This window comes from Haemaphysalis longicornis, unplaced genomic scaffold (genome assembly GCF_048455015.1).
Source record: "Haemaphysalis longicornis isolate Haplotype H1 unplaced genomic scaffold, Haemaphysalis longicornis Haplotype H1 scaffold_10, whole genome shotgun sequence".
Classification (NCBI taxonomy): domain Eukaryota; kingdom Metazoa; phylum Arthropoda; class Arachnida; order Ixodida; family Ixodidae; genus Haemaphysalis; species Haemaphysalis longicornis.
This window is the reverse complement of record NW_027526204.1, coordinates 138,326,275-138,346,321: the sequence shown is the minus strand read 5'-3', so window position 1 is coordinate 138,346,321 and position 20,047 is coordinate 138,326,275. Positions and strand designations below refer to the sequence as shown.

At 47.9% G+C, this 20,047-nt stretch overlaps 2 protein-coding genes across 2 annotated transcripts in view; both read left to right on the top strand.

Annotated features, from left to right (window-relative positions):
- Positions 1-1,960: 1,960 nt before the first annotated feature.
- LOC144157967 (U21-ctenitoxin-Pn1a-like) lies at positions 1,961-8,135 on the top strand. The gene is made up of 7 exons (XM_077688672.1): positions 1,961-3,323; positions 4,710-4,855; positions 5,468-5,556; positions 6,396-6,474; positions 6,989-7,184; positions 7,297-7,418; positions 7,823-8,135. Exons 1-7 carry the CDS (start codon positions 3,266-3,268, stop codon positions 7,979-7,981), a joined length of 849 nt encoding a protein of 282 aa, XP_077544798.1. The 5' UTR covers positions 1,961-3,265; the 3' UTR covers positions 7,982-8,135.
- A 1,196-nt stretch (positions 8,136-9,331) lies between these two features.
- Positions 9,332-20,047, top strand: part of LOC144159449 (2-iminobutanoate/2-iminopropanoate deaminase-like) — a 32,643-nt gene continuing 21,927 nt past the window's right edge. Inside the window, exon 1 of the mRNA XM_077690947.1 lies at positions 9,332-9,514. Within this exon, the coding sequence (XP_077547073.1) occupies positions 9,450-9,514 (65 nt within the window). The 5' untranslated portion in view covers positions 9,332-9,449. The remainder of the gene's footprint in view (positions 9,515-20,047) is intronic.

Genomic DNA, 20,047 nt, shown 5'->3' with positions numbered 1-20,047 from the left:
CAGCATAAAATAGCACAAAAAAAAACCTCAATTACGATCCAGAATTAAGCAAAAACCCAAAGCTTACGTTATTTATAATTTGATATCATTTTAATGACAAAGACTGCTGCTAAATTTGACTGTTGCATTAATGTGTAAAAACAGAACTCGACAACAGCAGCGATACGCAGCACGGCGAGGGATTTTAGAAGTTTTGAAATGCCATCGAAATTGTAGTGGAGCACGGCAGATTCTGAATGGCATTCGAAGCACCTCATTTGAATCAAGTGACATTCGGTTCGAATGACATTCGTACGCCAGTGTAGCAGGGAAATTTTTTAGCTTGTATACCTGCCCCGGCAAACTTTACAGAACACGATAGAAATTATGAGTGGTCGTATACAATACCGATCATGTTCAAATTGATGTCATGATCTCGAATTTTAACTCCGAACAACGTGAAAGATGATTTTCTTTTTAAAAACGCGAAACGGCATATTTTTTCCCTGAAAGAGAGTTGTACCTCGCTTTAGACGCAGAGTATAACCAGAGTCCTTCATTGCTCTCTGGTATAACCAAACCACGGAAAGACGCGGACAAGCAACATGAGAGCCCTTACGAACATCATGCTTGAGCTTTGTGCTCCCTCCCGACCCTCTTAGTCGCAAAAAAAGAAAAAAAAAGGTACTATCCGCTCTATATGTATACATGCTGGTAAGCACACTTTAAGCATTTGAAGGTAGATGTGAATTTAGAGAACAACGCAATCGCCGCTCAACTTCGACGTGGTGCTCTTGCGACCAGTCGTGGGCAACTGTTGACCACCGCTTTGACTGCGCTGCCATCAGCACGAAAATCCAAGGCGCAATTTTAAAATCGGTCAGCTTATAAAATACCTTTATATTGGAGACTTTACGCTGCAGGGAAAGGTTCTTGAACTTTGAAATGAGGCGTCAGACAGGTGAGCTGCTGTGCATCAGTAGCCTTAATTTTCCGATGGTATGTCCGTACATACGCATTTTTGTTGCCTTGTTACATTTCTTGAGGCTTTCATTTATGTTGATTCAATGCGTGGGCGTTGAAGTTTGGCTACTCGTCATTTACACTCCTTCTTTCAGCCTTGGATACTGCGTTCCTTAGTTTAAACTTAACTATATCATACCGCCATATTTCTCATCAATCAGTGTTCCGTTTATGTACTTCTTACACTCATGTGGTCTGCGTTTGTATTTGCTAGGGCTATATATAGTCTTCACCTGTCTCCTTTTTTTGTTCCTCAGTTTTTGTGGTTTGGCACGTTCTATCATCGCTGCACTACCTGACACTTCTTCTACTAGTGATCTTTTCATTTTCTCCGCCTTCAACCTTCTATTTTTTTTTTTCGATCAGAAACAATTCATTACTGGTGACAACAGGCCAGTGGAAACACTTGCCAATATTCAGCTGCATCGTTGTGAATAACTCAATCTTTTATTTTTTCTTCAACCCGGGTTCAATAATTTCGGGCTTAATAGTGCCGCCCCTCCCCGACCCCCTACCCCTAAGAAAAAAAGACCATTACAAAGCGGGACATAGTACAAGTATCGCAAGGTGGCCTCACGTCTTGCTCACCTGACGCGTTCTTGACCCCGTTGTAACAAACTCGCTGTACGCTCAGTAAGCAGCCAACATATCGTACCACGTACTCTGCAGACACAAAACAACGACGAAACTTCGCCTTCCCACATCGGTAGGCCACAAAAGATGCGCTTTTTAATATGAAGGAACGTTTGACACCTAGCAATTCACACTCACCGCTTCCAACTGCACCGTCTTCTTAAAACTAAAGCAAATGGAGGATTGCTCGACATTACTATAGCGGGCCGTTATTACAAGCGATGCTGTTTAAGTTGGTGGTTGGGCCGGCGAACGTGCGCAAGATAACGTGGCCGAGCGGTGACGTCATCATCGCGGCCCGGCACCGCTTTACCGTAGATTTTCCTCGCCTCGCGCGGGCGGGACTCGTGTCGCCACCTGTCAGAGGCGAGATACAACTGGTACAAGAATGGCTGTGAAAATGAGTCGCGCGGTGCACGTTCTATCGCTTGTTGCGACGAGTGGTGCAGTTTTGGCGATGGAAAGAGAAAAATTAATGCCAAAATGAAAGAAGCCAAAAGGCCGAGAAGCGATAACATTAATAAACTTCTTAATTAGCGTCCCACACGCCAGACCACACGAGCGAACTGTGGCCACCGAACGAGCTAAACATTTTGAGCAAACGCCCGTCCCGCTGCACCCTTCGCTACTCTTGGAGCTTCAGCGTAAATACGCGGTGGGCACGCGTACATTGTACTTTGATGACAGAGTGTTCATTGCTCTTTGGGGCGACCCCACGCAGAAAACTTGACCGAGTTTTCAACCATAATCACCCATAAACTTAACCGAACCAAGAATAAGCTATAGGTGAGAACGCCAGCTTCGCTGTTTGTCCAGTCTTCGCGCCACTAGTGCGAACTTCGTCGCATTTTCTTTACACGGGCTAAATAATTCGCAACACGCACAGTAAGCATTCTGGAAGAAGTGTCAGCGTGACTCAGGGATAACTACGGTTATCGGACAGTCCCGCGTGTCATGATTCATACTTCGTAACGAGAATTTGGAGCGCCTTAACATCAAACCATATGGCTTTTCGCAGCGTGAGTAGTATCATCCTGAAAGGATATGAGTTACCCTAATTCTTTCAAATTTTCCCGGTCCCAGTTAACAAGCCATATCATATCTGCTTATCCCTGCACAACCCTCTTCGTGGCAAGCACAAAAGAACCGGAAACAGAGATATGACTAGCGACTCCTTTTTCTTCTAGCTTCTAATCGGACTGATTATTACCTCCCTTCGGAAGCTCTGAAAAACCTAAGTGGCTCACCCTATCTAGCACTTCTATTCATTCGTCAGTAGAACACCCCTCCTCTGCCCCTCTTTCAAGCTTCCCTTTATATTGATGTTAGTCACCACATACATGGGCGAGTTGTGTAGCATGGCGCCGGAAGCAGTACGGAGGAGACTGGTGACCCCGTTCTCTTTTCAAGAAATATCTGGTTAGATTGTAAGAAACTCTATCTCGGCACAACTGACTGTATACGTGTATGCATGACTCAGGTGAGCGCTTGTTTGTATCTGGGGTGAACGGGAAACGAGAAAGATAAAAGGGAAAGACCGGGATCGCGTTCCTTTAAAAACGAAGGACAGGATCCCGGTTGTCCATACTCTTCCTGCTCGTCAAGTACACTGCAGCCGAAGCGAGGCGCCATGGACCTCCGGACCCTCATCTCATTTTTCGTCTGCTGCTCTGCGGTTGGCCTAACGGGTAAGCGTTGGTGAAACGTCGTCTGCAATGTTTTTTTTTTCCCCGATCCACGCTTTAGTGTCTGTTTGTGCGTAGATGCGTTTTAGTACGCTTTTTGTTTCTTCGTAAAGACGCTATTTTCTAGCATTTATGCTCACTTACATTTAGAGTATACACAGTAACACTGGCACTTCAGTGTCCTGGAAAGACATATCACTAAATGAGAGTCCTTTTTTACTATCAACCATAATTTGGGGTTGATTGCTTGATTCGTTTTCGCACATTTATTTCTGTGGGATAATTCTACTGCTCAGCGAACGGGCTAGTAGCTGCTCGCATACAAACGCATGCTTGGCGCTTAATTAGCTGAAACGGGCAACCGGAACAATGTGCAGTTTCTTGTCTACCCCACGCGGTGCCTCAGTGGCTAAGGCGTTCTGTTGCTGAGCCCAAGGACGCGGGTTCGATTCCCGACCATGGCGGCCGCTTTTTTGATGAATGCGAGAAGCAAAAACGCACGTGTGTTCGAGATTTAGGCGCACGTTAAAGAGCCCTATGTGGTCAAAATTAATCCAGAGCCCTCCACATCGGCGCGCCTCATCGCCTTTGTATCGTCGGCGCGTTAAAACTCACAATCAATCAATCAATCAGTTATTGTCTATGCGCTTCTTTATTATTATTTATTTATTACTGCAGCCTTACTTACTGCAGCCTTCTGCGTAACAGCTTGAAAAGGACGCGCGAATTTCACCCCAGTCGTGAATGTTATTTTTCATATAATGACCAACGCAGTAACTCATGTGAGAGTAAAATGCCGGTGTTGACGTTTGGGACGCAGTGCATGCAGTGCATCGATCTGCAGCTGCGTTTGTGCTAGGACAAAGCGAAGTGATATTTACAGGCACAACGCTAAATATGCTCTGCTAGATTAAAGGTACATGAATCGGCATACAACCTTTATTTTTTTAGTGTTCCTTCCAGCATAAAATCAGAGATTTAAAATGGATGCTTTAGAGTCAGCAGCTGAAAAGAACTCACGAATCTACTTCACCCCACAATTAAGCTGACATACCAGTCATTGTAAACTAAGAACCAAATTTCCGCAAGTTACTCGACTCAGTCTGCACTATCACGTCGTGCAAGCATGACGCTTTTAACGCCATGTCGCCACAGCGCCCATCAAATTATTGCGTCGAAGTTCGGCCTCGTCATTTGTCAAATCCTGGTACGCGATTGGTCGTCTGGGGGCTTTATGGCGAGCCAGACGGTCGGTGAACTTTTTAGGGAGCAGATACGGTGCACGCTGTCATGCTGTCGTTTCGTCCATCCACTCGTCGTGCCCGTGCATTTCGTCCCCGCACTGTGCTGATGTGAAGTGAAGTAACACTGTCTACCTTTCGTGTGCAGTGGCCAGCTCCGTGTTCCCCTTCAAGCCGTACTGCCTGGCCTGCGTGCCGCGCAACTGTGGCCGTCCGCGTAGCCCCTGGGACATGCTGCCCGGAGGCCGTACTTACGGCGGCACAAACTCCACGCGCGGCCGCTACCCGTGGCATGTGAGTGGAGGGACGTCTCCTCTTTGTCAAGGGGCCCTGAAACACGTTTTATTCGGCGCCTAAAGCTCGCTTAGAACGTGGTCAACGAGCACGTCATTTGATTAGGTGACCACTAAATTAGGTGACCACTAGCTGCCCTAGCTCAAAAGATTTTTTTTTTTCTGGTGTTCTTCGAAGTCCGGACATTTTTTGTGTGCTTTCAAATTTCGCGCTACACTGCGTCAGCAGTGACGCAATAGAGGGGAGCCTTATCAGTGTGTTGACTGCACGCTAGCAAAGAAGGGATTCGATCAAACCGAAATAAAGGCTGTAATGCAATTATGGCACAATGTATCTTCAATCAATGTATAATGTATCTTGGCGGTGGCTTTTGTCGGTGGCCGTCAAGCACCACTAACGAGATACTATGACGTAATAAGGACTAGGCGGAAAAGTGACTGTCGCCGCTGCTTCATCTGTTTTCCTTAATATCTCGATTATTTATCGACACTCTGTGGTAAAATTCGTATCCTTGTTATCGGGACGAAGCAGTCTTTTAATGCACCAAACGTGTATTTTGTCTTCATGGCCCCTCAGTTCCAACTAACCGCATACTTTTCATCCTCCGCAAAGGCCATCATCTACGCCGACGGAGTCCCCATCGGTGGAGGCGCCCTCGTCTCCTGCAACTTCGTCTTGACCACGGCCTACCTGGTGCAAGAGTGAGTACCGGCTCCGGATAAATGATCTTCTGCAGAAGCTTAGCCGGAGAGTCAAGTAAAATTCAAATCAATCCAAGTCAAGCCAGAAAGTCAGCGGCGGAAAACGAAATCTTGAGCAATTCCGAAAGCTGCTAAAGATGCGAAAGCCCATATCACATTTGTCGCAGATTTTTCTACCAGTTATGGTTAGATGCGGAGGAGACAAGTATAGATACGTGGTGATGGATGTGAATGATAAAAAAAACAACGTCTCCGCGACCTCTGTACCTACCACATCCTGCACAGCTGCGCTTGAACATAGCGGGACTCAAGGGACTAAGGCCGGTCGACAGACAGTCGAGTGACAGAATAAACACGACACATAATTTAGCAACATGATCGATTTGTCTGGCCTGTATTCCATGGTTCTGAACAGTTGAGCGCGAAAAATACACAGGAACTAAAAAAAGGACATGAGACAAAGGCGTCTTTGTCTCGTATCTTTTCTTCAGTACTGCCCTGTCTATTATTTCCGCTCAACTGTTCAGAACCATGGAAGACGATTTGCTGCATAAATGCTACCGCATTTACCCGTAAGACCATAATTGGTAGCGTGACAGTACATAAACTCAATAAACACGTCAATTTTCCCCACACTTCACGCTGTCACTGACGGTTGTCCGCTTGTTGATGGCGCTGTCGTGTTGAGGCCTGAAGGCCACCTTTGAAGGAGAGCTCCGTTGGTGTTGGGTATTTTGTGAGGGTGGGAGAGAGGAATGGGAGGCACAGCCGGTCATGCTATAGTACCGGTGACGGTCTGTGAATTTTGTGGCCTCTCATACGTTTCGTATACTTTCCAGCTACCGTCCGACGCGGCTGGAGGTGAAGCTTGGAAAGACTGACCTGGACAAGGAGTCGCCCACAGAAAGGACCTACGCCGTGCGTATACATCGCTCTCGCGCATGCGCTCGCAGAAAACTTCGAATGCGAACAAAAACGTCACTTATTTAAGCGGCACGACCGCCAACTCAGTCGCCTGATGCGGGCGGAGCACGCCCGCCAGCAGGCGTTGGCAGACGACGTTGCCTATCCTTGCTGTGAAATATCCTTCGCCTTCGGACAAAAAATGTCAAAAACGTCTGTTCAGTGTGTTCATGCACATTCGACATAATCTTAAGCGTAATCTGGGATCTTTGCAAACTCATTGTCAATGGCAGCACTTCGAAATAGTAGCCGGGGAGCTGGAGTTTCATTTCTTTTTCTTTGAAAGCCTGCATGCGGAGAATACATCGAAGTATGCAAAGTGCCACCTTTTTCTCTGGCTGTCGCAAATCATAAATGCTGAGCAGCGTCGCTGCTTCGTCCTGTCATAGGTATCACGGCATCACTCTTACCACGTTCGGTGTGAGCCCCGAACCGACCCTCGCGGTGATCATGAACGTGCCCTGTGCAGGTGTACCAGCGTGTGGTGCACCCCCGGTGGGACCCCGAGCGTGACATGTACAGCTACGACCTGGCCCTGCTCCAGCTCGAGCGAGAGGTGGACTTCGCCTCGGCCAACGGATACATCAACGCCATCTGCCTTCCCGAGCCCCGCGTCGACGCCCAGGGTTGGCTCACGCTCACCGGATTCGGCTATGACCAGCAGGGTAAGAAGAAGCCCGACTGCGATATACAGTGGGCACCCAGGAAATTCGAAACTCTTTCCTGGCCGCCCGCGCTTCCCAGCGAGCTGCGCACAACTCATGTGTGTTCTTGCAGGCCGACGCAACAGCGTCATGCAGGAGTTGAACATTGAGAAGCTCCCCAACGAAAAGTGCCCCTTGTTCAAGAACAAGCCGTACGCCTTCTGCGGAGTCGGAAAGAACGCCGGCATCTGCACGGTAAGCGCCGCAGCACTGCCAAGGGCCCTTGCGCCCGGTGCCATATTTCTCCTCTCTTGTGCGAAACTGTTCGCTCACACATTGAGATAAAGAAAGCCGTATAAAGATACGCAAATATTTCCGTTGAAAGTCGAACAGTCCGTGGTCTACTAACGAATTACATTACTTCCGCAAGCTTTAAGCCACTTACACTGCTGCCCGATGTCCTCTTTTGTCGTCTTTGGACGCGTCTTCGGTCCCGAAGGCAAACCGTCGATATGCACAGTTTTAACCACGTGTCTATATCAGAAAGCAATTTGTCCTAATCAAGGTAATGATATGGTCAGCCTCAATCTTCATTGACTTGATAAGCGTGTTCACGATCATTTCCGCACACGTGTGATATGATATGTCTATGTGCGCAGGGCGACCGCGGCTCCCCGGTGGTGCAGATGTCCCCGACGGGCGAGTTCACGCTCGTGGGCGTGGCCAACGACTACCAGTGCCAGGCCGGCAGCACGGACGTGTACACGCAGATCTCCTACTTCCTCAAGTTCGTCTGCAACATCCCAGTCGAGGTCTGAATGAGTCTCCGCCGTGCAGCACGCGCCTCCATCGTCGTTGTCGCTCGCTTCTTGTACATACATCGTCGATCACCGTTCCAACTCATTGGCGCAGCCAGGGGAATGTGGCGCAGGCGTATAGCACGCGAACTGACGAACACAATAAAGACCCAGAGATGAAATGCATCGTTTGCGAGTCTCTTTCTGCGCATTATTCACTGGGTCTCGGGGTGGATGGGGATGTCGCGAAACGTGTAATAACGCTTCCGCATAACTGGAAGCAGAGATTTATACGCACCCCCTAACACCCCCTCCCAAGAGCATTTCGACACCCCCAAAGATAACACAACCACGAGGGATTTATACCCCCCTCCCCCCCCCCCCTCCCCCCAAATCGACATTCTGGATAACCCACTGACCGGAAGATATAGTAATAATACATTATTCATACTCGGGGCGCGCGTGGAGCCAGGCGTACACGACCGCAATAGCAAAACTGAGGCTTGCGTACCCAACCTGGGACCCAGAGAAGTCGCTGTGGGGAGGAACTAACCACCTCCGTGCGCGGATGAACTTTCAGTTTGCGTATGAGCTGGAATGCCCAACTATGACCCAGATTATTCTTGTTCAATGCAAAGAAGCTCCTAGGTTGGGGCCTGTATTCTATAATAGACGTCTGAATGGTGAAAACAAAGGTGACGCGATCGCGTTTTCAGTGCTACTGTTTTCGCTCATGTTCTTGCAAGCACGTGTTCTTCTTCAGCGTTGTACGGATTTCCAGCTTGATCGTATAGAGTGATCGGAAAAGGGCCACCTTGAACTAATGAGAAACGTGTGAGGACAGAACGAGCTAACGAAGTTTTTTTCTCAACAAAAATAAATTTGAACACTATATCGCTTCGAGCGCGGATGTCAGGAGTGACCGCTGAGCTGGAGCCGGCCTTGTGCATACCCTGGAGGCCCATGGACACCCCAGGAAGCAAAACACGAACAAATTTGAGAAAAAGTATTGCTCTTCCTCGCGGGTTTTCCCTGCAGGCACACGGCTGAGAATCAAGGATGATTTTTTTGAAGGGGCGGCGTTGTCGAAAAAATTTTCAGTCAATTACAATCAACCGACAAATTTCGATCAGCGATCAACCAATTAGTAAACCAATCAATCAACCTACCTACAAATAACGACTTCAGCTGCTGTTGTTCGCCCCTTGAAAGTTTAACATTTACCTCGATCTGGTGTAGAGCCCAACCCGCCAACCGTACAACGTCGTCTAACTTCAAAGATAAGATAAATGGAGCACAGCTGTCACGGCGTGCTGTAAAAGAATTATTACGGTACCAAGTCACAGCTGCTCGTATCAGCGAAGCGAGAACGGAAAGGGCCGCGTTTTACGTTCTCCACGAAGCGCACTTGTGGAACCCGAGCGCAGGCACACGGGTGGTCGGCCGTGAACCGCGCACACTCGTCGCTCCCGCGATAAAGCCGTACGCCATGGAAAGTGTTACGAAAGAGGTTGTTACAAGCCCGGACGTCTGGAAATCTGCCGCTCCGTTCAGGTGGGAATCGACTTCTTTTCAGCACCGCCTCGCGCTCTCGATTCCCTGCCCACGGCTGCTCGATGGCTTAATTGTTTCCATCGAGAGGCCGTGCCCTGCCCGTTCGGGCGTTTTTCTAATGTATATGAAAAGCGAAAACGCCAGTGTTTCGACATTTCTACGCAGTTAAATGTCCACGGAGAGTCCAAATTAAATTCGTAGCTCTCCACTGCACACCGCCAGTTTGCTCTTGTGTTAAGTCCAGATACGAAAGTCTTGGGACAAGGTAAAAATATGCGGGCTCCGCAAAACAAGAAAAATTGGGAAAATAAAATAGTAAAGGAATCGGCGGGGAGATGCGCTTACATTTTAGCAGCAAAAAACAGAACTGAATTTATTTTCACTAACAAAAAATATCAATGAAAAGAGGAGCAGGCAAAGGGCTTCACAGAGCCCCTTCTGGTAAGTACTCAACGATTTTCGTTCTTCGACGTAAAATTCCCGTTAAGGCTGGTCTTTCTCGACATTATTATACTGAAATACTAACATTTGGCCCTAAAAACCATTTGTGATCGGTGGGCGCCATATTTTGTGCCCAAACTTTGTATGGTCGTGAATAATGGCCTGCTTGGTTCCGGACCTTTTGAACGGTTTGTGTCTGCGGAAAATGATCGACTCAATTCTTTCATCATAGCTCAACTCTACTCGAGAAACAGCGAAATTGATGATTACCAGAATTGTGTTTACTAGCGACAGCTACTGTGGACGGATATGGATGTATGGATGTATGGATGGAAAAAAAAAACATTTATTAGAGAGTAAAAGGAAGAGGGGTACTGGGGAACGAAGCAACAAAGATGGTAGGTGGGACCTGAACAGGGATTTATACACCCCCCTCCCCCCAACACACCCCCAGCACCCCCCCCCCCCCCCCCCCCCCAAAAGGACTTCGACACCCCCTTCCCCAACGTCCTCCCAACACCCCAAGGACTTTGAAACCCCACCCCCTATCCAAAATCAAAATTCTGGATAATCTCCCGGACCCGAGGTCCCAGGCTCCAGATGCAACTCTTCGTCCTCTCGAATCTCGATTAGTGAGCGCCGATCATGAAAGGACGAGCTGGCCAGGGCCGCCCCCCATGTCTCTGTTGTAGTCGTGCGTGTGGCGTTTCCGTCTCCATGCCATATCCGAGAGCAAGCGCATGGAGGTTGCGTGAAATGAATGGATACTCCTGAAATAAATAAATGGATGAAATAAATGGATACTTCACCCCTAATTCCCCCCCCCCCTTCTCTCTCTCTCTCTCTCTCCTTTATTGGAAGGGAGAGCAGAAGGGCCTTCCGCTCTCTGCGAACAAAGTCTTGAGCTAACGCCAAAAAACTAGTGGACTTTCTAATTTTCCACTCGTTAGTCCTCGCGGAATAAATCTGCGGGCCCTTAATTTTCTGGGTACCGCCACGTCACGATGGAAGAAGTATTCTTCCGTCGTGCTCCACGTCGTTTCGAATTCTGATTCCGGGACTTTGGGTTGACCGAACGGACGCGGTAAATGACGATAATGATGATTAGGTTCCTTGGTAAAAACCATGTGCCTACTCCACCATACAATCATCAGGGCAGTTGGCACATCCAAATCGGCCCTCGTTTTTCTTCAAACAAATTAGAGACTACTTCGATGCACCAACCCCTAAATACCGGGAGAAAGCACCGTACGTTCCCGCCTCATTGCATGCAGATATGTGCAGAGAATGCACAGGGTTTTCAGAGAACGCACAGGAGCTGGTCGACGCCAGCTCCTCGTATGCCTTTATCAGTAGGGTGACACGATCGTTGTATGAGGTCGTTGCTTTTTAGGAGCGAAGCTCCTAAAGCCATGGGTCTGTCCATCCCTTGTGTCTCGTGGTACGTGACCGCCGCATGCTTTCGGAGATGTCGCAAAGTGGGCCGCGTTGCACGCGCAAGAACCGGCTGCAACCGGCAGCGCAAACTCGGCACCGGGAGCGCGAGCTTGTCTGTGTTCGCCAACGGAGGCGCGAGCGCACGTGCACTGCGAGGGGGAGATCACGCAAGAGATCACGCCACGAACGCAGGCAGTCGTTCTCGGAGATCGAACGAGACGCAAGGACCTTTGCTCGTTTTCTCTCGTCTTGTTCGGGCACAATTTCGCCCTAAATAAAAGTTCTTTCTTTACCGTTGTGTCCCATCCTACGTGTGGTGGTGCGGGGTAGTCCTCGATGGCGCGGGGTCTTTCACCAGGTCTGGGCCTGGGAGCATTGACTCCGAAAATAACAGTTGATTTGTACAATGTACGCACACAGTCTTACGTCTTTCTTAATGATGTAATGGGCGAAGGCAAAAGATAAAGGTTAAGGCAAAGGCTGCTGCACCCCGGGGATCCTTTCCCCCGGGGTGCTCCAGCCTAGCCCGATCGGGGCTGGCTGGAGCGCCCCACGGAAGTGACGTCACCTGTTTTTTGTTATTATTTCTTGAATTTGGTCGTCGTTGTTGATCGCCGAAACTAGTACGAAGTACCATGCCGGCCGTGCAAAGCGGCCGTGCCGGCACTCATGTTTAGGTCGGCTGTGCTTTTCATTGTTTATTGTTTACGATGTTCACGATTTACGATGTTCACGCCCTTTTTGTACGCGCCGTAAGCGCAGGCTGACAACTCTCCTCCTTGGTACATCGGCTGTCGTTCGGTGTTGTATTATCTACGGCGCACCTGCGCGGGCAAGGCAAAACCACTCCGAGTGGAGGATTCGGAGGATCGTGTTGCACGTTTAAATTCGCCGGCTTTTGTGACCGCACTTCTTTCTTTCTTTTTATTTTGGAAGGTGTGTGCGCGCCCCATATCACGCCATCAGGTTTGATCTGCTGTGGCTCAATAGGGAAGAATGGGTCTGTGTCCTCAAACGTGGGCACTGGCTGAAGACTCTGCCGGCAAAGGTCTAAATAGTGCTCCACGAAGGCTGCTGGCGCTCCCATTTAGATCATAGAATCTGTGGCTTTTGTGGGGAAAAGAATAGGCCGAATTCAGGAATACCTTTGAAGGCCCTCATTTGACAAGAGTTCTCGATTACTGGTGCCCAGTGCACTTGATCTTCCACTCTGGTGCACTGTAGTACGCGCCGCTGAACACCAGCGTTTTTGTCCGTATAGTTTTGGCGCAGCAGCCTGAAATGTTTTGAAAATCACCATACTTTCTGTGCATAAAGAGACCAGCAGGTGCCTTATTTTGGGGAGTGAAATCAGCACAGCTGCGACAAAAGAGGCCTGAATTATATTAGATGTGACAAAAAGATGTTTGGAGTAAACGCGTGTTAATATGCCGTCGTGCCTACAACTATCTGTATATTTGGTCATGTTGTACCAACTTTTCCGAGCTTCCAAAGTTACAAGGTACACTGCAGTGCTGATCACAAAGAGCCAAAAAATTTGGCTTCTGGCACAAGCACAACTTTGCCACCCTTGGTAGTGATGGCCTGGAAAGAATCACGCCGAAGCAGGAAGCACCGACCAATCCAGGAGATACACTGTACTTCATTTCACCAACTTCACACACCGTTGTAAAAATTGTGCTGGTAACTAATAAACAGCGAGAGCACAGCGCTGTACTACACGCTGGTAAGGGCAGCAAATGTAGCGCCAATATAGTCTCCCACATAAACTGTGCCCACAGCTCCTGTCAACACCAAATTGATAAAAGCGTTGTTGCACATAATTTGTATACAAACGTCATGTAAGTAGTGCGCATGTTGCTTCTGGTCATAGCAGCAGCTGTCCAACAGCCTACCACTGCAAGTGATGAAGAACCGGCCAACCATGTGACGTTTGTTGTCCAAAAAGAAAGAAGCATGCAGGCCTTCGTTTTCTGACAAGCAGACTGGATGCTCATCACCGGCTGAAGTTCCCCAGCAGTCAGAGCTGTGTGTGCGCATCCGTTTACGCGTATGCGTGCTGCCACGTGCACCTGCAGCTGGCAGCACGTGGCAGCAAGGTTCCATTCTGCCAAGGTGCCGGTTTAGCGCCGCAGTGAGAGGATTTGGCTGCTGCTCTGGCGAAATGAGTTCAAGTACACCAGTCCATACAGCGGTGGCCCCGCCGACGCCACGTATATGTACGGTCAGTTTTCGCGTTTGATGTTACACCTTCGTCTTTAAAACTGGCGAAACTTGCACTAAGTGACGCAAGGCGAGCTGGAGGATTTCTTTTTAGATCCTCCTGAAGCACTGAATGACCCCACCACGTATTGCGAAATTTGTTTATTTACGTGTTCCGTCGTCGCTTCTCACTGTGGCAGTAGTAGTCATCGTCATACAGTCGAACACGCATATATCGAATTCCAAGGGGATTTCAAAAAACTTTGATATATCGATAATTCGAAATATTCAATATGCCCATCTAAATCTTATCTGAAAGCTCCGCACATCACAGAGCTCTTCAAAGTCGCGATAAGTGGTAACTTGCGGTGCAGCATTCGATATATCGAATGCGCCCGTGATCGGGAGCTCAGTACACGCGTACAACGGCGCTATGCTTTTGCACGGGATTTCCAAGGGGATGTTCAGACTGTTCGATATGGACAATAATTCGATATAAGCGTGTTCGATATATCCGTGTTCGACTGTATAAGGTCCCTAAAATTATCGTCATATCCATCTTCCGCATGCATGACTGGCTGACCCGGATTGCTTTGTCCGCAGGCTTTCCCATTCCTCCTAAAGTGAAATGCGTCGGCACGCGGTAGAACCGGCTTCGCGAGCTGGGCGTCTGCGAGGTGTCTTGCGCTCATCCTTGTGGCGCAGACGTACGTGACTGTTTTCCTGGTATTTTTCCGAGCACCACGGGCAAGCCAGGTTGATGCCGCACGCTCATCGCAAAACGCTTGCACACGTGCGTGGTAAACGGCGGGAGTAACTATGACATGTTTTCTGATGACGCCGCACACATTACGGCCAGCAACGTATGGCGGCTGGTCGTAATTATTATTCATTTTATAATGGGCACAATAGCAGTATTGTCGTAAAAAAGAACTGCAGCTAAATTATAAATCCTAATTGTTGTATGCTAGTGACATGTTGCAAGAAAATCGGAAATGTAATAGTTATATCCCTTCGCTCAGCAGCTGTACAAGTTGTACCTGCCCCATGGACCTTCAAATGCTGATTAGTCTCATGGCCAACACATGAGCCATACATGCTCAACTGTTCCCAAAAGGACTAAGCAAACACACAACCTCCAAGGAAACACATCCGGCATTGGGAAGAAACATTTAAAATTGGCTCACTTTATTTGACCAACAACCAGTACATTTTGCTTTTATAGCCCACAAAAGACCATCGCCAGCACTGCATTATGGCTGAAGAACTTTTCTGCAGTTGGCTTTGGCAACAAGCAGAATGCACCATTATGAACTGGAAACACATATGACAAGCCACAGCTTTTACCAGCCCATTGGTTGCACTGGGTGTCAAGAGATAAAAAGGAAGAACCAGCAAAAATGCTTTAATGTATTTAATGTATGCACAATGATCAAACATTAATTCAGAGTGTACAAAAACATCCCTTCCAGCATGTTCGGCTGATCAACCCATTTGTGACAGCCTTATCGAAATGAAGGCAAGAACGAGTCTGTGGCAGGATTTCAATGTGGGCTTTAAGAACTGTAGGCTGTCTGCAGTCATAATTACTATTGTGCGCCAAACACCCTAGTACAATGAGTGCAGTGAACTTCAGCAATGAAAGTAGTCATAAGAAATTTTTATCGTATGGTGACCGTTGCGAATCCTAGTAAACCGTTACAAGCACCTGGCATGCTGGCAAGAGAGAGGTAGAGATAGTAAAAGATTTTTGAAAGGAGAAGAGGCCAGCCTGAGAAACTGAACTTGGGCCTGCTACTTAAATCCCACTGGGGCAAGGAAGGTACTGAATACTGAGGGTATGAGAAATGACAGTGAAATCAACCAATGAACTTTGTACACTTAAAGCATGTATGGGGCACAGAAACAGACTAATCACTGCATAATTCGCATAACTTATTTACTGACCATAAAAAAAAGTTCCGCAGTTTGTGAAATTTCACCACATAGACCCAAGAGTCCTGACAGGACAAACAGCGATTTGACAGCTCAATCTTGCTTTTTCGTGTCAGCCCACGTGCCAAAAATCTTTCGTTCAGACAGAGGGTAAGCATTCAAGCGTAGTAAGGCTGCTTCAAGGTCTTTTCACCCACTAGTATACCTTGTTCAAAAGCTATGCAAATGATCAATTGTCTCTGTACAGCCTTACACAGAAGGCAGTCTGGGCTGTCCTCGCGTCTGATTGTGTGCAGATACTTTCAGGTCAATGCTACTTTAAGCCGCAGCCTGTGTAACAAGGTTTCATTGACTTCTGTGAAGTTGAGGGGCATGAGCGAGCCAGAACCTTTGCTCGGGATCAGTCCTGGGGAGCTGTTCCTGTCAATCCTGTGGGTCAGACCAATGCAAGGCAGCAGCTTGTGCACGGGCTCTGTAGAGTATTGCATTGCTATCTTGTCTTATGATGTGTGTAGCCAAAACAGTGTATATCCTTTAGCCGGCACAAGGCAGCACTTCCTTCACAGAAAATTAGTTCTATAATTGTAATTACACTAGCTAGTTTCTAATAATTTTTTCAAACAAAGAGCACGACTACAAAGTGTAACAAAGGGAAGGGACAGCAACGACTTCCAGCTAGTGTGCCTTGTTTGAAACGTATGACCCATATAAATACCATGCGCTTTATAACATCAACATAGCAAAAACAGCACGACGCCATGCTGCAACTTTTCTGCTACGACCCCCATGAGCACTGCCAGCTTTCATGTCCGCAACCTCGTTAAACTCGGTTTCCCCTTGAGAACATGATTTTAGTGCTAAAGATGACAGACACACTTTACTGGTGCTTGCATCTATCAATCAAACACCAGCAAACGTCAGTTAATTTGAAATGATACGGGGTAAACTTGGAAGCTGGCACAACTAGGTGGGATGGGAGTGGCAACAAAAATCTGTGCACAATACAGCCCTGTTGTGGCATTTTGCAGCACGGCGACAGTTGTCACACCGCCCTTGTTAACCTATATTCGAATCTCCTGATACTATGGAGAGACTTGTTGCATTGGTGGCACACTGGAATTACCACTGTGTTGAACCATGGAGCCTGCCAGTTGCCATTCGAAGATGCGAGTCTGCTGATGGAGATTTTTTCTGGCGACTGTTGCACTGCCCTGCAGTGCTTCATGAATTATTTCCTGCTGGCACAGCCATTCCATTCCACGCAGACAAACAAAATGCGCACAGGCCGCATGCAACAGGCATGTGTTTGTGTTGTTGTGTGGGAAGCAGGTTTGCCAACGGGTACCAGTCGGCTGCGCAGTAGCACCCAGTGTATGCTTCGATGCAGATACCTAGCGGGTCCACCTTGGTTCATTCCACAGAGGCAAAAGCAACGCTTTCTCATGTTTCTCTGATGGTGCTTTTCAATGGCCTCAACTTTGCATTGCATTAAACAATGAGACAGAGAAATATTTTATGGATTTGCGAGCAGAAGGATGTTAGGGCTTCCACCCCATGAGAGCTGTTCTTAGTCCAAATGCACTGAAACCCACAAGCACCGTCAAAGTCACCCACCCCGGACTTTCACTACCGCCTTCACCATCGCTACAGTTACATCTGGATTTTTTTAATTATTAGTAACGATTAATTATTAACAGTAACTCTACATGGCTAGTCAGTGAGTGGAAGTGGTTTGGTTAGTTGGGTCAAAATCAGAACAGACTGCTTTCACTTTATGTTGTGAAGTGGGCGTGACAGTTACCCTGGCTCGTCAGTGAGCAGGAGTGGTTTTGCCGGTTGGGTAAAAATCAAGCATGGCTGCGTTGAGGGGCAGACGAAGAGTGTGGAGCACGTCAGACATACTTTTAGCCTGTGCGATCAGTGTACATGCTTTGTGCCATTGAAAAATTTAGCAGGTATATCCCGTGTATTGTTTTTTACAAGTTTGTCCGACATAAGCGTTAAATCATTCATTCCTTTTAAAAGCAACACGAAGCCAGAAGGTGAGAAAGAAAAAGGTATGCTAGTAATACTAAAGGAAATTCAGGCTATTAGCAATGGTTCAGAACGACATGCAAACAATCTTTGCTAGCATGCACAGTAGCTGACGAAATACTGCAGGGTAACAGTAGCACATGCACACGTGATTACAAAGAGGGTTATGGCATGTACAGGTAAGTGTGTAAGGTTGATTTAGTGCTAATACGCTGCGTGCACACGTAAATAAAAATACCCTGCAAAAAAGATGAACAAGGCAACTGAGGTTAGAGCAAATAGAAACAACTACGCAGAGTCACCTAGATGGTATGCTTATAGCATCCTCGATAAACCGCACCGGTGTGCACCGTCCGTCCTCGATAAACCATGGCGCACCGTCGCGGGGCAATTTTCGGTTGCACCGCCGCGCACCAAGAGAGTTGACGGTGCGCCGGAGCGCAATCCCGAGATGCATCGCGGACGACGCCGGCGAAGGGGCTTCCTCCGCCGTCTGCTGCAGCGACGGCGCATCGCCGCACTCGTATCAAGGCGGGAGGAGCTGTGTATTGTTGCTGACAAGGATGGTGTGCTTGTGAATTCATCGGGCAACGATGCGACAGGCTCCTAACGGGCGGTAACAATGGCCAGAGATTGTAAATGAGGACGCGAACTGCGTGTACTTCAAAGACGGCTGCATGCATTGCCAGACAGTTGGGGATTGACATTCGTTTCGTTCGATCGAATGATCATGAACTGTCACCGGAGTGCCTACGCGATGAAGACCTACTTGTTTTGCTGTAACGGAAGGGTGGAACAAAACAGGCACTCGCATTATGGCTCAAACGAAGATGAGAAGCCGCTTGTATGTAGCTGTTTAGTGGAAGCGGTGGCGGTACGTTGTTCCGCATGTGTGACGGATTTAAGTTGTGCGTACATATAATCATTGGCCTTCAATAAATACCACTTTCTAATAGCGCTGTGTCTCATTACAGTGCTGTATTGCTACTTGTGAACGTTTTTATGAGTTGATTTCTTAGATTAAGCGATGGCGCCTGGGTAGAACCGCCCCGTTTGTCCTCGATCAACGCTCCGTGCCGGTACGCACCGTCGTGGGGCACTGTGCACCGAGCCGGTTTTGGGGGCAACACCGGTGCGTGTTTATCGAGGACGCTATTAGAATGTAGATATAACAGTTCAACACAGCACGTAGCATCTGTTATTGCTGAAGCCACTGACGCATCACCTAGCCTGTCATAAATGGGCACGATCACGTACGTTTGGCGACATCGTAAATTTTGGAGCACACGAACACAACACACGGAAAATGCCACAGTAACTCACGACAGATATCCGGCAGATTTTTTGGCCACGTTTGTAACGACAGGGATCACGGCAAGTTGAAGTGAACGAACGAAAACTCGCTGTCACTGCGACGCACCATTGCTAGCTGATGGGGCTCTAGATTATTCACGTATACACTCCTGCAGCGACACGAATCTGGACACTTGCAAGTCGAGTACGGAGCAGTATCAAAGTATTTGCCTCGCGTTGTGATACCGACACAACACCGTGTATAACAATGGCTGTGATGATAGCATCGGTGACTGCGGCGCCAGCAGCTTCACACAAACAAACCTCTGGAAAACTATGACGCACCACACACATCGGTCACGTTTTGAAGGCAAAACGGCGCTTCGTACTTCACTGCACATTTTGGGGCAACATTTGGTTCTGATACGTACGTATTTGATATGAAAACATTGCGCTCTGCGCAAGCGCTGACCAGCACTTCGCGTTGCTGCCACGAATAGTCTGTGAATTACTGCAGAAGATACAAGCGCGGTGACACAGGCTTGGAGCTGAACACCTCATATGAAACGAAAACACAGCGCAGCACCGCACAACTCGTGAGCTACTCCACACAACGCCGACGCTCGTAACATTCTTGCTTGCCTTGGCACAGCGCGAAGCCGGAATATTTCAAATAGGCCAACGGAACAAACTCGGAACAGACAAGCCCGTACTAGAGTGAACTCTACCCGTACGTATGCCAATACGGGGCCAAAATTCGCTCTTCGATGGAATTCGGCCTCTTCTCCATGCCGCTCGTCCGTAGGTCATCCGTAAAACACGTGGTAAATCTATAAAAAGTGCTTTGTTTACACAACTTCTTCTACGCGAGTGTCAAAAACAATAACAAACTCGAGTTTCGCAGAGAAAAATATAATGCAAACATCTACAAAGCATGTCCATGACGTCACGGTAACTAGGTGACGTCATATTAAAAGACAATAAACTCAGGCTAAAAATAGATCTTGATACTGTAATATTAGTGTGTCACTGCCAAAAATATATGCAATACTATTGAAGTAATTGCAATGTAATGCAATTACGCAATTTTTTTGTTGACGTACGTCACTTCCGTGGGGCGCAGCAGCCAGTTCGGGGGGAATCGGCTCGGAAGCCCCGGGTTGCAGCAGACGCAGCCAAAGGTTAAACGAG

Coding starts and splice junctions, on each gene's coding strand:
- LOC144157967 (XM_077688672.1), top strand. CDS start 3,266: ATGGACCTCCGGACCCTCATCTCATTTTTCGTCTGCTGCTCTGCGGTT. Junction 3,324..4,709: donor CTCTGCGGTTGGCCTAACGG/GTAAGCGTTGGT, acceptor TTTCGTGTGCAG/TGGCCAGCTCCGTGTTCCCC. Junction 7,419..7,822: donor AGAACGCCGGCATCTGCACG/GTAAGCGCCGCA, acceptor CTATGTGCGCAG/GGCGACCGCGGCTCCCCGGT.